Source organism: Rhipicephalus sanguineus, chromosome 2 (genome assembly GCF_013339695.2).
Source record: "Rhipicephalus sanguineus isolate Rsan-2018 chromosome 2, BIME_Rsan_1.4, whole genome shotgun sequence".
In the NCBI taxonomy this organism is placed as follows: Eukaryota; Metazoa; Arthropoda; class Arachnida; order Ixodida; family Ixodidae; genus Rhipicephalus; species Rhipicephalus sanguineus.
Genome location: NC_051177.1, coordinates 12,100,294 through 12,115,402, shown reverse-complemented (window position 1 = coordinate 12,115,402; position 15,109 = coordinate 12,100,294). Strand labels below are relative to the sequence as shown.

The following is a 15,109-nucleotide window of genomic DNA, read 5'->3' as shown; positions in this document are numbered from 1 at the left end:
TTATGGCAGTCACGGTTAGAATTCCATTGTGTACTCGTTGGTGTCAAACGAACTCTCATTAAATGAGCATTGTAGTAGTCACCATTGCGAGGCTGATTACTCCGACCTGTTAGCCATCACCAGTGATGTGTTCAGATCGGTTATCTTGTACATTCCTGTAACGTTGCATCATGGGTATCAAAGTAAAGGTTTGATAGGCATGACACACCCTTTCAATAACTTCTTATCACACGCATGATGCAACGGGTCTGGAATGTACGAGACGATCAATCAAAACATATAATGAATGATCGCTAATATGTCAGGGTGATTAGCGATCACTACTGCAATGCTCTGTTAATGACAATTTGTTTGACACCAAAGAGTATACACTCGAACTAAAACAGGGACTGCTCTAAAAAACAAAGTGTTTTTTTATCACTAGTGACTCGGTCGTACAATAATTTCCACACAAAAACTGTATCGCCCTTTCAACGACCTTTCGTTTGATACCCATGACGCAATGTTACAGGAATGTACGAGACGATACAGATGAGCATATCACTAGTGATCCCGAATAACTCAAGGTCATTGTTGCTTGCAAGAGTACCAACATAAACGCTTAGTTAGTCACACTTTGATACCAGCGATCACAAGGTGGAGATCTGCAGCGACGGTGACACTAGACAAAGTGATCACTAGTGACTCGCTCGAGCTTTACTTTACACATCCTGAATAAATCACCCTTTAATTCGCTCCAAAGCTATTCATTCTAAGCCTTTCCTAAATCTTTGGGTTGTCTTGAAGTCGCAAAGTAGTCACAGACGACATGTTTGGATTAAATTCGCTGGCGATTGGATTAAATCGGCTGGTGTTTGGATTAATTTCAGTGGCACTTGAATTAAAATGACTGGCACTTGAATGAATTTGAGTGGCGGCTGGATTAAAGTGACTGGGTGCCCAGATTAATTTGGCTGGCGCTTGGATTAAACTGAGCAGGAAAACCTGTGGTGACTAGTTACCGCCCAAGACTACTTTTCGTCAGTTTCGATTTTGCAAAGTATTCTGGGATAGAAATTGCCATGTTTAGGGCAAGGGGTTGTGTCCGTATATGTACGCCCATGTAGACTCCATGCATGGTGCCAGACGGCTGAATCACAGTGTCTGATATCCCTGCGAAAGAATGCCACCATGCCTTGCTTCGCAAAGGCTGTACAACTGACTTCGGTGTCGTAAGAATGGCCCGTAGACCATATGGATGAAAGATTTGGTGCGGCTGTTGAACTCCGGGCCATGGATCAGCTGGCGTTCGCCTTGGGGCAAAGAAATATGCTCGTCGGAGCTACAAGCTGCTGACGGAGTTAGGTCGAGGTTTTAGCAGTATCGCTGACAAAAAACAGGACTGTGTCTGCCTGAGAAATGAGGCAGGCGTGCGACGCAGGAAGTCTCGAGTGGCCAGTGCCGACCGCTTTCGTGTATACTCCGTTTCATGCATCAGGTGCAACACTGTGTAGGCTAGCGAGACTTCGAGTAAACAACTTTTGTGGCCCCGAATGTGATTTCTATTTCATTTTTAGGCTGAAAATGCATGAAGATAAGCTGGTCGCGACGCCTCAGGCACAGGCTCATGCTAGATCCACACGAGCATTCACAACAGCAAAAACCGACGAAAACAGATGCACGGAGTTATACATTTTGCTGACTGAAATTCTTGCATAGCTTCAACAGCGTTGCACTTGGTTGCATGAAAGAGAGTATTCGCCGCGAGATCGGGCTACAGGTGGCAGCACCGTCCCGCGCTAGTGTGGATAGGCGGTTATCGGCGGTTATCGGCGCGTATACAAACGCACACAACAGCGCTTCGTTGTGAGCGATTTGACACGATTTCCGGCAAACAAAATGCCTTGACTGCAGCTTTCTGGTAATTGTGCACGCTTCATTTCCGAATTAATACACGAAGCGCGCTGAACGTTATTATTACTTCTGAGAGAAGCGCATTCTGCCAACGAACGGGTTGCTCGCCTTCGACAACAGTCGGCGTTTTCGCAATGGATGAAATTGTCTTGTTGTTTTATTCGTACAGTAAACTCTCACTTGTACGAACGTCGGTTTAACGAATATTTCAGAATAACGAACTTTTAGAAAATTCCCGGCGATTTTCTTATGCATTCTATGCAAAAATCTTTCAGTTAAACGAATTTCAGAATAGTGAATTTTTCAGTTGAACGAACTTGATCCACGGACCCAGGCTCATTTTTAAAATCAATTCAACGAAGTTTTGTGCACTGCAGCACTGGCGTAGCCGATGCGAGCCGTCACTAAGTCACCCATCCATCGGCGCGGCGCGACATCGCTTGTGCATGCAGCGCCGCCGAGGAAAAGCGGCCGTGCGGGTGACGAAAACGAGCCACGTGCGCATCAGTTCGCCCCTTCTTTTTTTCCCTGTCTCATCGGCATCATCGGTATTGTGCGGCCATCTTCATGTGCCAGAGGCAGCACACAGAAACGTACTCTCTGGAAAGCTTTGTCTCTTCTTGCGCTTTAAGGGCACCAGTTCAAATTAAAATTACAGATTCCTTTTCAAAATAAATTGCATTCCACACTTTTGACTCTAATGTTTGCTCTGCCCAATGCTGTTCCATATTCTAGTGAATATTCAGTTTAGTGAACTTTCAGTTGAGTGAACTATTTCCTTGGGTCCCTTGAAGTTCACTCAATTGAGAGTTCACTGTACATGTTTGGCTTGTGTTCCACTTACTATGCACTGCTGTAGTGCGACTGAATTAAGTATTTACTTCTTGTTCATCTGGATAACCCCCAACAAAAAGAAAGCCCGTATTCCTGCACGATGAGTTCAAATAGCACTACGTGCACTGCGTGCTCAAATACTCATCCGAATTTCTTATTCAGTTCTCCATGAAATGTAGGACAGTTGATAGGTTTACTGAGGAAAGCTACGTGGCTGACAGCGTTTAGTGCGACTGAGACGTTTAACTCGCACACGCTTGTTTTTATTCCAGTAACAGTACACAAAGGTAACTGTACAGCACGGAACTTTCTTCGAATTATTACTTGCACGACAGTAATAGAACAAAGGCCGGTTATTTCACGGGACCGAAGTACGTTTTTTCATGCGAATAATGTTCGCTGCCTTCCGTCAATCTACTATAACAACGCAACACCAACGCTAAGATAATGCAAAGAAAAAAGATGTGGCTTCGCGTGAAATTACTACGACATAGTTGTAAAGTACGCCGTTTGGGTTAATTTTGACCATCAGGGCTCTTTAACGCGTACCTTAATCTAAGTACACGGGTGTCTTTGTATACATTTTGCCACAAGTTATAATTGCACAAGGAAACTCAGTTTTGCGATTTCCGTGTCATTCCATTTTCTGCTCTGTTTAGGGGACAATTTAAGTACCGAAGTGTCAGACGTGACTTGACAGAAATATTTCTCTGTAGTGGGACCAGGACGGTGCACAACTAAAGCTCGTCGCGTAACCTATAAACGACAGTCCCGAAGTTACACACCTAACCACAGCGCGCAAGTGCATGAGAGCATTTTTTTTACCACCGAGCTTCTAAAAGGCTATATTCACATGAGATTTAATACTTCTCATCTATAGAACAACGCCAAGTGCACTTTGCAATGAGCTTGCGCCACAGAGTGGCACCTACACTGATATGACTCTCGTGAACGGAGGGTACGACGACCACACACAGCACTCTCGGCAAGTGCACTCACTGATCTTATTACATTACATATACAGCCGATCAAGGCCAAATGCTCCTTTACATCGTGTTAGACATACGTACGAGCGGTTAAAGTTGCACTAACGCAACGGAACAAACCGCCTTTTGAGGACTTGCATGACGTACGCGCACATGCAAACACAACGTGGCTAGCAGACGACGTATGGAGCAATCCACACTAGGCGCGGTTCAGCCAGAAGCCGCCAGGCGGCGACTCCGCTCGTTCTCGCGGCCAATAGTCAGATCCGCCAAGGCTTCACGACAGCTGGAATGCTAGCCTTGTCTTTCTGTTCGGCAAAATATATTTGTTACAGTGGCTTGGCGTCATTACTGCCCTACCCGCTTTGTCACCATGCCCTGAACCCACCGACTACATCAACAGACTGGGTGTTTCATCCCACACATTTCATGCCCCTGAACCACGCTGTCAGCCAACATACTACATCCCATATTCTCGCAGAGCCGGTGATGTCGGAAGCCACCACAATGCGCTTAAGATTGTCCATACCGCGTCATCTATCATGCAGACAAGCATTTTACATACAAATCCACAACATGCCTACGTACACGGCCTAGCGCTTCCACGACCATAATGACACTGACACTGTGCCGGGGGGCAGCACCTGTATTTGTTTACATTGATAATTTTCAAATGTCCGTGGCTTACTTTTTTTTATTCGTAGCGGTAGCCTCGTTGGTGACACAACCAGGGATGAGACAGCTGCACATATTGCGCATTTTTGATACGATTCCGTTTTCCTGCGCCAAGCTGCTCCAAAAGCATAAAAATTGCAAAAATTACGCCGAACTGCGCCGAAACGGCCTCACAAGCAAGAATTTTTAAGCCCGCGTCAGTTTCATCGTGGGAAAACGTAACTTTAGAAGCAATGCCAGGGATACGTTTGCAGAACACGTTAACGCACCCAAGCGTGTCCTTCTACGCACCTTTGTAATGGAGGCTTCCATGGTGCTGTGATAATCGCCTCTGAGCAGTTGTAAATATATGTGACCCCCCCCCCCCCCAAAATGCGCTGCCGCTCCGCTAGCTTGCTGCTTCTCGATAGGCTGAGTGTTCTGGCGCTACTGTCAACTGTCGCGTAGCGAAAACTATCGAGTTGCATACATAGCGCGTAGAGGGGTTGTTCACTCTCAGTTTCTTTATTGTGCATAGCTTGTTCCTCTGCTAGCTATGGTTACGCTGCTGCGTGTGTTCTCCCGCAATGAGCAAAGGTGAGTATTTTTTGTGTGGATAGAGCGAATATTTCCAGCTGCATGCGTTAACCTCGTTAAAACATACCTGCCGGGAACGCGGCATAACTACGCATTAAACGGTAGTAGGCACTAACCACCAAGTTCCAATTTGCACCTCCTGGCTTGCGCCGCCGCCGCCAAGGAGGAAATAAATGCAGTGCCGGCCGAGCAGCTGAAGGCGCTTTATTGTGATGGGGTGTTTATAGGCGTACGCAGGATTCATTCCCCTTCAGGGAGGGCGAAGGTTCATCGCAGCACCCCCAATCCTGATTAAGTCAAAGTATGGGCGGTATGCGGCAAACTTTGCGCTCCTCCCCCCACCCCCCCCACCCCCACCCCCCCTTCATGAAGGGGAACACTGACCTCCAGGAAGCTCTGGGGAAGGTTGAAAAGCTATATAAGCAGACCAACAAAAAGTCAAAGCAGTAATCTGCTAAATGGTATTGCTTATCTAAAGCAAAGACCTACTGCTCTGTGACTACAATTCTTGCGCAATCAGTTTTTTTTTTATTATTTGAGAAGTGTGATGTTTTTTTCTTTTCTTATTTTCAAATGTAAAGTGAACCTATAGTTGGAAAAACGTTTTCATCTATTTCATATGTTGTCACCCGGGTCATATAAATTGCGTGGTTTGTAAAAAGGTAGTGTAGTTCATACCTGGCGATAATCTGTTAAAAAAAGCTTTCTCCAAAGGCTGCTCGAATGTTGTGTGTATTCTAAGCCGATTAAAGGGCCACTCACCAGGCCACATAGCAAATTTTAGTTAGACGCTGGAAGTTGTTGTGTGCCGAATGAAGAGCAGTATGCCGTAAGAATTTTTCAAATCGGTTCATTACTAGCTGAGAAAAACAATAATTTGTAGCAGTGCGAAACCATGATGCGAGGAGGCGAGTTTCAAACCCTTGCCACTCGCCCGGCGTAGCCTTCGCAAGCCAAATCCCTTCCCTGCCCTCTTCACTTGACATATACGCATGAACACGTCATGCGCATGCATGGTCACGTGCGCATGACGTGCACGAGCCAGCCCGAGCACGCGAGCGGCGTTGCACGGCCGCTACCTTTTTTTTGATGTAGTGGCCGTGGGCGTTTTGTCGGCGTTCTCTGTGGTGTACTGCCTGTTTCTGCGGGACGGGCATGAAAGTTGAGACATTGGTACGGGCACGAGAGTGGCGGTATCATGAGCTAGTGCCGCATTAACGTTTACTTGGACGTGGTAGAATAAATGAGCATAATGAGTGCTCGAACGTGCCAGAACATTACTTTCGTTTCCAGGGCTGGCGTCTGCTCGATGCGCTAACGGCGGGGACACGAACGCATGGGAAAGGGAGGCACATTGGCCCCGCATCTCGCTGCAATTCACGAAAAAAAAAAAAAAAAATGAAAAAGACGCACACATTCCCTTTGTGTGTCTCATTATTTCTCTCAAGTTTTATTAATCTATTCAAGCAAGAAATTACAAAACTACACATGTCGTGTCAAATAATTATCGCAGTGTCACGTGCTACTGTTGGCGACATCAGAGCACAGTCGTCTACGTAGAGGAGCGACGTCACAGCACTACCATCTACGTAGGGCCATTTTCTCATGTACGTCATCCCCTCATTCTCAACGCGCGCGCCCGCGAGAGGAAGGGCAAGCAGCGTTCACCTTGAAATTTGACCCATATCCGCGGCGCGTAGCGTTGCAATTTTTGGCAGACGCGATCGTGAATGGCCAATGTATGCATTGCGCTCGTTAGCTCAAAATTGTCAAACCTGGTGAGGGGCCCTTTAAAATATGTGCTTGTTCCTCCAAGTTGCTACAAATTTGTTTTTTCAAGCTCCAAAAACGACATAATAAATGACGCTAACTGCTCCCAAACAAGGTTCTCCTGCTCCTAAATTGAAATTTTGCTGCTCCCAAAACTGCTCCCATATTGATTTCAGCCGTCTCACCCCTGCACAACGGAACACATCTTTTGAACCATCTTTAGCAACACGTTTCCGGCATGATTCACAACACGCGAGCTGGCTGCTGTGCTAGCGAAACGTCACGTACCAGCAGTTGGAGTCTCGCAGAATGTCATCTGCTGCGGCAACCTAAACATGGCGGCTTTTGGTCGTTCGCGTGAAGGGCTCTTGGGGCGCCCTTTTACAGAAAGGGTCTATTGTCTAAAAAAAATACCCTGTATAATATATTCTATGTTTCGAAAGTACCGTATATTGCCGATTATAATCGACTCCCCAACTTGCAACCCCTTCTAGGGGAAAAAAAATAGTTGACTCCGAACACAGCCTCATGCTGCAGCCATAGCTCACCAATAAGTTTTTCAGAAGAGGGATTGATGCAAAGAAACATTTATTTGCCTGTGAAACACTGCTTACGACTCGTCGCCACTTGAGAGGAGGACGCAGTCACGGTCATTGCCATCGTGTGAGCCACTGCTGCTGCTCGCCATCGGAACGGGTGCCGGTGGTACTGAGATGCCGCACATGAAAAACGCCGCACGGACCATGTCGGTTGGCAGTCCATACCAGACCCATTACGCCACTTCGCTCAAAGAAGTGCACTTCAGCTTCCCTGTCGGTGTCTTCAGATTTTCTTGTTGGAGCCATTCGTTGTAGAACGCGCACATGCGGTCTTTGAATGGCTTCTTGAGCGCCACGTCGAGTGGCTGGAGAATAGGTGTCAGTCCGCCCAGAATGATGACCAGCTCACATCCAGAGTCCGCTACCGCTTTTTTCACTCGATCTGTGATGTGGCCGCGGAAGGAGTCCAGGATGAGCATGCTGCGGGGAACGGCGAAAGAAACAGTGTGTAGCAGTGCACGCGAAGATCTTGGTCCTTTGTTTTCTCCATTCCCTCACGCACTTTTCCGACACATTGAACTTGTGCCCTGCTTCAACGTTGCCTTCTGACTCTACGTAGAGGATTGCTTGCCGCTTGAAAGCAGCGCTGTATTGTTGCCGGCGTAGCGGTGGCATCTTGGCATCCGTTTGGCAACGTCGCAAATCGCGCACACCACTGCTCGCAAACGACGCGAAATGCAGAAATGGCGAACAGGCGTGCGTGCAAAAAGACGCGAACATAACACGAAGACACTTGTGGGCGCATGTGACTGGTCATGTGGTTTAGTTCCTTACGAGGTGTTGCCAGCCCACACGGTGCTGCCAGCTTTTCTGTGGAACGCTGATGGTTTGTCAACAAATTGTTTCTATTGTATGAAAACAAAACTGCAGGGAGCATCACAACACAAATTCCTCTTTATTCATAGAGCATCGTTCGCCCTCTATCAAAGGTTTGAAATACTGCTTTCGAGACTGTGTTTCCCAAGCAGTTCGCATTAATGCCGTGCGGCGGTGATTTTTAAACGCGCTCCGTAGTTTCGCCTCGCGTGGTTTCGCTATAGTTTCACGATCGTTGTGGCAGATTGCAGAAATGTCCGGCTCCAGAAGCGGCGGGCACGCGTTGGGAGATAGCAGTTGCCGCAACTCTGCTGCCTCTGCGGCTGATGTTATCGATGCGTCGAATAGCGGGAAATCCGAGGACGACGACCTTTCGTCGAACCCCACACAGTGTGTCGGAACGTAACGAAAAACGAAAAAAACGATATTTTTGACCGGAAGGAAAACGTAACCAAAACTTTATTATTTTGTTCCGGAGTGAAACCGAAATTTTTTCATTCGTTTTTCGGTTCACGAGAAAACTTAGCAATGCGAAATAACTGAGCTCATGCATTGTGAGCATACCTCAGGGTACAGTATTAGCGCGTACCTCAGGCAGGAATTCCAATGCAAAAATATGTTGAAATTGCATGAAAAACGAAAACAGTGGCAACCAGAGATGTTTATATTAACACAAGTGGACTTTTGAGCGCCTGTCACGCAGGCCAAAGTGGAGAGGGCATTGTCGGCGCTGAAGTCTGCTACAGCGAAAGCTGTTATGAGATCACAACAGCTGATTTTGGCGCCATAGTTGTCCGCCGCCGCCGGTGTCCGTGACCGTTATTGCATGAAATAAGAAAAAGTGAAATGAGAAACAAGCTTCTAGGATCGGATGGGAATTTCACCCGCGCTCTCTACATGGCAGTCGGGTCTTCCGCCACAGTGCCACACTGGTGCTTGTAACTCCTTCGCAAAAGTACTCTATACAGGCATCATGTCGGACAAGGAATCGTGTTAACATATGCAATATAGCGTGGAAGAACAGTAAAATAACACACAGTCATCAGACAATGCTAATAGCGCAAAAAGTGTGTGCTTTAATGCTTCCCACCAGTGTTGCAGAGTTGCCACTCCAGAATTGAAATGACTCCAGAATCATCCCACATTTTTGCGACCCCGGAATGGAATGGGAATGGAATGGGGACAACGCTTGGAGGAATGAAATGGGAATGGAATTAAGCGCCTTTTGCACGGAATCAAATGGGAATGGAATTAAGTATTTTTCCAAAAATAGAGCACGTTTTCGTCTACGTGCTGTTTTTCAAACTTCGAACATTAGTAAGTCAGAGCCTCGAATTTAACAATAAAGTGGTATTCTTAAAATGGCTTGACTGATTACAAGCACGGTACATTTATAAGCAACACGCCTACTACAAACCGAGGCATAAGTTAGTGCATTATCCCAGCATTATCCCAGCATTATACTGAAGGGAGATACAAATTATCCCTGCGCGTTAGTTCCCATTGATACCCCCATACGAAAGTGGCGAATACTCTATGCACAGCCTGATCTTTATCTCACGAGCAGTTTAGTACTTGACACACATAAATAAACTTTGCGACAAGGAAGACATTGCATACCTGCGCACAGGCGCACACAGAAAGGGTACGCATTTGGGCTGGTTGGTTCATGGTTAACAGTAGAAAACAGCACGGAAGGCATAGGGGATTATTAATAGTAGCTTTATCTGTAGTGCACTAATCGTGACATAAATGGAAAAAAATTAAAGTGGACGAAAAAAGACGCCCTTTCCATCGGTGAGATCCGAACGCACAACCTTCAGGTTATGCGTGCGATGCTCTACCGGTTGAGCCACGATGGAAGCCGTTTTCTCCTCCATGTGCAGCCCGGCCTTGAGGCCACTGGATGGTCACAAATATGGACCAAGAATTATTGAGGACACGAAACAGCTCTCTCGCATGCATCCTTGTTAAGCCATAAGGCCATGCATGTCGCTGACGCAGCATCTGTGGTGAAAGTCAGCTCGATGGCAAAATGTACTCTCTGCAGAGGCTCGTGACTGCAGGGCCCATTGGTCAATCGACCTTCATGTACTAAGTCAGAACGAAACTACTGTTTGTCGGAACTGCTGCAGATGTCACTTAGTCCAGTACCAATTTGATCTTGGATGGCTGCCAGGCAGTTAGGTAGGCCAGCAGACATAGCAGTACGAGTGAAAATGAAACTACTGTTTGCCACAGCTGCTGCGGACAGAATGTTATTTGCTGTCGACACTATTGTAAATAGTGTCCGCGCATTTATAATTGAACTCATGTGAGATACGCGCATCAGGTCCAAATGAAACTATTGTTTGCTGTAACTAATATGGCTGAAGCCTATTTGGCTTACATGTGACCATGGATGGCAACCATCCATGGTCACATGGCAGTCAACCAACGTGATGCTATGTGCAGCAAAGGGTGTGAAGTGCTCTGGCATTGCTGTCATTATTGTACATTTTGTGCTGATGACTATGGCAATGCATACTGTGCCAGTACATTTCACTTGGATGCTCGTATTGTTTTCACCCATTTGAATTGCACGTATGCGGCACTTTTCATTTGGCATGCTTCGAAGATTAGCCGAATCAGCCGGTATGCAGTCAGGTGTACCCAAAATAACGAGTTTGGTGCCATTAGATAATGTGTATGCTTGCTGAAACAAGAGGTTGAGTCTGAACCATTGAATTTGCCTAATTAACGAGGGTCAAAATAATGATAAATCATGAGGCACGGCTAAGGATCAGGGTGTGATGACCTGCAAGCTGAGAATTATTCTTCTTTCCACAGTCTCTCTGGACTTTGTCTGAAGCGGCACTGCGCAAGACACTAGATGTGGTCTCTGCCATCCTCACCAACAGCGAGGACAGATTTTCACCTCCCTTGGCTGCAATTGTGGAGGTGAGCTTTGTTGGTTGTCTGTGTGGTGCCACACGTGCTGGTAGCTGCATGGTTTGTCTGCACATGCAGGCACATTTATCATTATTTCAGAGGTAGCTAGCACATTGTGGCCCTTGGTTTTGAGCACTCATTGCCTGTACACTCCATCTAGCACGGTCTGTGTAGGAGCAAGCAAAACAAACCAGCATTGTGAATGCTACCATACGTGAGCTGTAACATCCAAGTAGAGGTGCTACAGATACAGCAGGTGGCACACGTTTAGGGGCTAGTTGGTGCATTCTTTTAGAAAGGAATGATTGTGCAGCACATCAAGGACGACAACATCTGCGCAGCTGTCCCTGTTGTGTGGTGTTTTTTGCGCAGTCCTTCTTTTCTGAAAAAATTTCTCAAAGTCAAAACTACTGAAGGAATCAATTTATCGAAACCGTGATACGTGATTGAATAGTTGAAGAGGGATTATTCATCATTGCCCTTTACTGCAATATGTGGGTGCGGCACTGTAAATTATGGCTTGCGGCTTGTGGTAATGTTGTACAGCTGATGAAAGGAATGCAGCCAGTATCGGTCAACGTTCGCTTGAGTAGAGGCACGCAAGCATGCATCTAATTTATATTTGGCATAATTTCCAGGCTCGAAAAAACAATGAGGCCAACTTTATGAAGAAATAAATGATGCATTTTCGAGGTTATTTGAGGTGTCCTACAACTTTATCATTGGACATGTAGCAATTCAACTAATAATTAAAAAGTTGATTAAATGCAAATGATCAATTTACTAATACTTAGTGATAAAAAAGAATAGTGGTTGTTGAGTGCACACGACTACTGCAAGAATTCAGTTGATATGATTTTTCTGTAGCTCTTGGTTTTTTTTTAATCCCTTGGTCCAAGTTAGCTGGGACACCCTGCATACGATACACAGGGTTGGCAACTGCCAGCCAATATTAGATGAAGGTTGGATATAACAGGCTAAGTGCCTCCCTCGAAGCTCACTGCCATTGCACTTTACGCTGTACCTTAGGCTGACACAGCTAGGTGTGGCCTCAAATCACGGAGGCCATGCCTAGCTGTACAAGTGAAAGCTGTCCTCTTAAATTTTATTACATATTCAGCTGTGTATGGTACCACAAGCTGCAGTGCCACCTTTTTACAGCGGAGCTCTCATACGCTAGTTTCCATCAGATCGCTCGGTGCTTAGACCGAGTGTGTAGACCAAAAAATCACAGCATGTCCAAGAGTTGAATGATGGTGAGGTGGGCGAAGCTCCGGAGGTTATGGGTGATGCCGTTAATCCTCCGAGAAGCTCGCCCGATCAAATCATCATGCAAACACGTGAGGTACGGTGAAGATCTCGTTCCTCATGCCAGAAACCGCGGTGAAGTTATTATCGAACCAAAGTCGATCACACACGTCGCAACTGTGGCCAAACGAATAAGCGAGAAAGTCCCGCTCGAACTGCGCACAAGCACCATCAAGGTCTGCCAGGCGCCGCGCTCGCTTCGCCGCCGCTTCTCGGGCTCGCCTTTCGGGGTCCGCTGCTCGGAGTGCACGTTGTGCCGCGGTGTCATTGGTGCGCACCGTCTCGGGATCCGCCAGGCGCCGCGTTCGCTTTGCCGCGGCGCTCGCTTCGCCCACCAATGATCCGACACGTACGGCGACGATCCAGGAGACTGAGAGAGGCCCTCGTTCCCCGCGCACCCAGGTACAGCCCGCGCAGCAGCCAATCGGAGAGTAGCGGCACTTCCACCACCATCTAGTGGCGATTCACACAAGCGCACTATTGCACACACTTCTATTGGACCAACGCCATCTAGGAAATGAGACGAGAAATGGTGATGACAACACAGATTGTGTACAGCGCCATCTAGAATATCATCACTCAACTGCAGTTTGTATGTGGATGGATGGATGCTATGAGCATCCCCTTTATAACGGTGACAAGTGTGCCACCAGGCTCGACAAAAAAAAAAAAAAAAACCTTTACTCTTCTTTTTCTTAGTGTTGGCCTAGTGTCTTTACTTCAATTAAAACTATCTTACTCCAGAAAAAAAAACTTAAGTTTTCAGCTCCATTCTCTGCCCTTTACGGCAAAATGTCCTTACTTTTTTCCAATATTTATTTCTGTCCTTTCTCTCTAATTTTCTGCCACCACTACTCTAACCGTCTCTTATTTCAATCGTGGGTGTGTTCACCTTTCCATTGCCTCTAAAACCCAAGGCGTCATGTAGGCTCGTGCCCAAACGTACACCTGGGTGGATGTCTCCACATTCAATCAGAACATGCTCCGCCGTTTCCTTATCTTCCCCGCAGCACGTGCATTGTTCTTCTTCTTTACTGAATCTTGCTTTCTAACTACCCGTTCTAAGGCAACCCGATCTCGCTTCAAACAGTAAAGCGCTTCCCCTTGAATTATTGTAAAATGCCTCCCTCCTTATTTCATTTTTGCCCTTTCGGTAGTTACTCAAAGCTGGCTTTTTTTCCATAGCTGCCGTCCAGTAAATCCTCTCCGCCTCTCTGATTTTTCGCTTAACGCTCTTTGTTGAGATATTGCTTACACGACCAGCCGTATATTTACTAGTCAGCCTCCTAGTTCTTTTTCTCCACTGTGTGTCCACGCTCTTCCTATACAAATAACTGAACACCTTCTCAGCCCATCTACTCTCTTTTATATTCCTTAGTCTTTCTTCGAACCTTATTTCGCTCTGAGCCTCCCTCGCCTCAAAACCTGCCCATCCCATATCGCCCTTTACAGCCTCATTTGTCGTCTTCCCGTGAGCACCCAACGCGAGGCGTCCCACAGTCCTTTGATTTACATCCATTCCCGATTGCGCCTCTGACCTCACGCGCACCACTGAGTTCCCGAAAGTAAGCCCCGGAACCATTACACCTTTCCACAGACCTCGAAGCACCTCGTACCTCTTGTATCCCCACAACACTTTGTGCTTCATTATTGCAGCATTCCTCTTTCCTTTTGCTGCCGAGGCTTTTTCCTGTACCTCCATGTACCTGTCACCCTCATTTATCCATACTCCGAGGTACTTGTATTCGCTCACCCTCGGTATTTCTTGGCCCTGTATTGACACTGCTTTATCACAAGGATCATTGAATACCATCAATCCACATTTTGTGACACTAAATCCTAGTCCTAGAGCTTCCCTTTCCCTTCCGCATATTGGCCTCGAGGCCCACCACTGGAAACCCCGGCGCGTCCGTCGGCGTGACGTGCTTGGCAGGATCACGTGGTCTCAGCGGCCGCGTCGGCTGCTTGTGGAGCGCTGCCGCGTGCTTTGAAAACGAGTTTCAAGTACCACGTGCCCTGCGGTCTGTTCAAATGCGGAAGTTTTCTCACATTTTCTGCTCAATTGAAACCATTTTAATAGAGTGGCTGCCTCCGAAGGCGACGAACATGGGGCTCTTCCGCTCGGTGCCGCAGTGCCGGGCTTACGCAACGGAGCCCAGTGTCAGCCTGCACTGGTAACCGCGGGACAAGAAACTGCGTGAAGCATGGGTTGTAAAGCTAAGAACTGGCAAGTAGCCATCGGCTACGAGTCTTGTGTGCAACAAGCACTTCCGCGACGAAGACTCTCATTACTGCGTTGGGCCTGCGATGTTCGGTGAGTAGCAGACAGCGCACATTGAGACACTGGCTCATGCGCGCTTCCCGCCGGGAAATGATGCTTATCTGCCACAGGATGAAAAAGGCGCTATCTTTTACCACGTGCGACACTATCTCAGAACCCTCCCGTGCAGCCCCGTGCTCAGCATCCACAAAATCTGCTGCAGATGCACAAGTCATTGTTTAGATACGCTGAATTAAAAAACTCACAGGGTCCCTTATGCATTTGCCAAAGATGACTAGAAGGTGAAAGCCATCTTCTTCTTCTTGCCAGTTGATGTATTGATTCTCCCGCGACCCCTCCAAAAGCGTTCTGCACCTAACGCGGTTTTGCACGGCCTTCGTGACCGATCACGGAGGCAATGCAAAGCGACCTTGACGTTGAATATGTGATCATGTGACGTC

At 47.1% G+C, this 15,109-nt stretch overlaps 1 protein-coding gene across 4 annotated transcripts in view; it reads left to right on the top strand.

The window, feature by feature from the left end:
- Positions 1-15,109, top strand: part of LOC119382414 (ubiquitin carboxyl-terminal hydrolase 35) — a 223,412-nt gene that overhangs the window by 31,709 nt on the left and 176,594 nt on the right. For all 4 annotated transcript variants that reach the window (XM_037650109.2, XM_049412195.1, XM_049412196.1 and 1 more), the window contains exon 5: positions 10,979-11,089. In XM_037650109.2, coding sequence (XP_037506037.1) covers positions 10,979-11,089 — 111 coding nt within the window. The remainder of the gene's footprint in view (positions 1-10,978; positions 11,090-15,109) is intronic.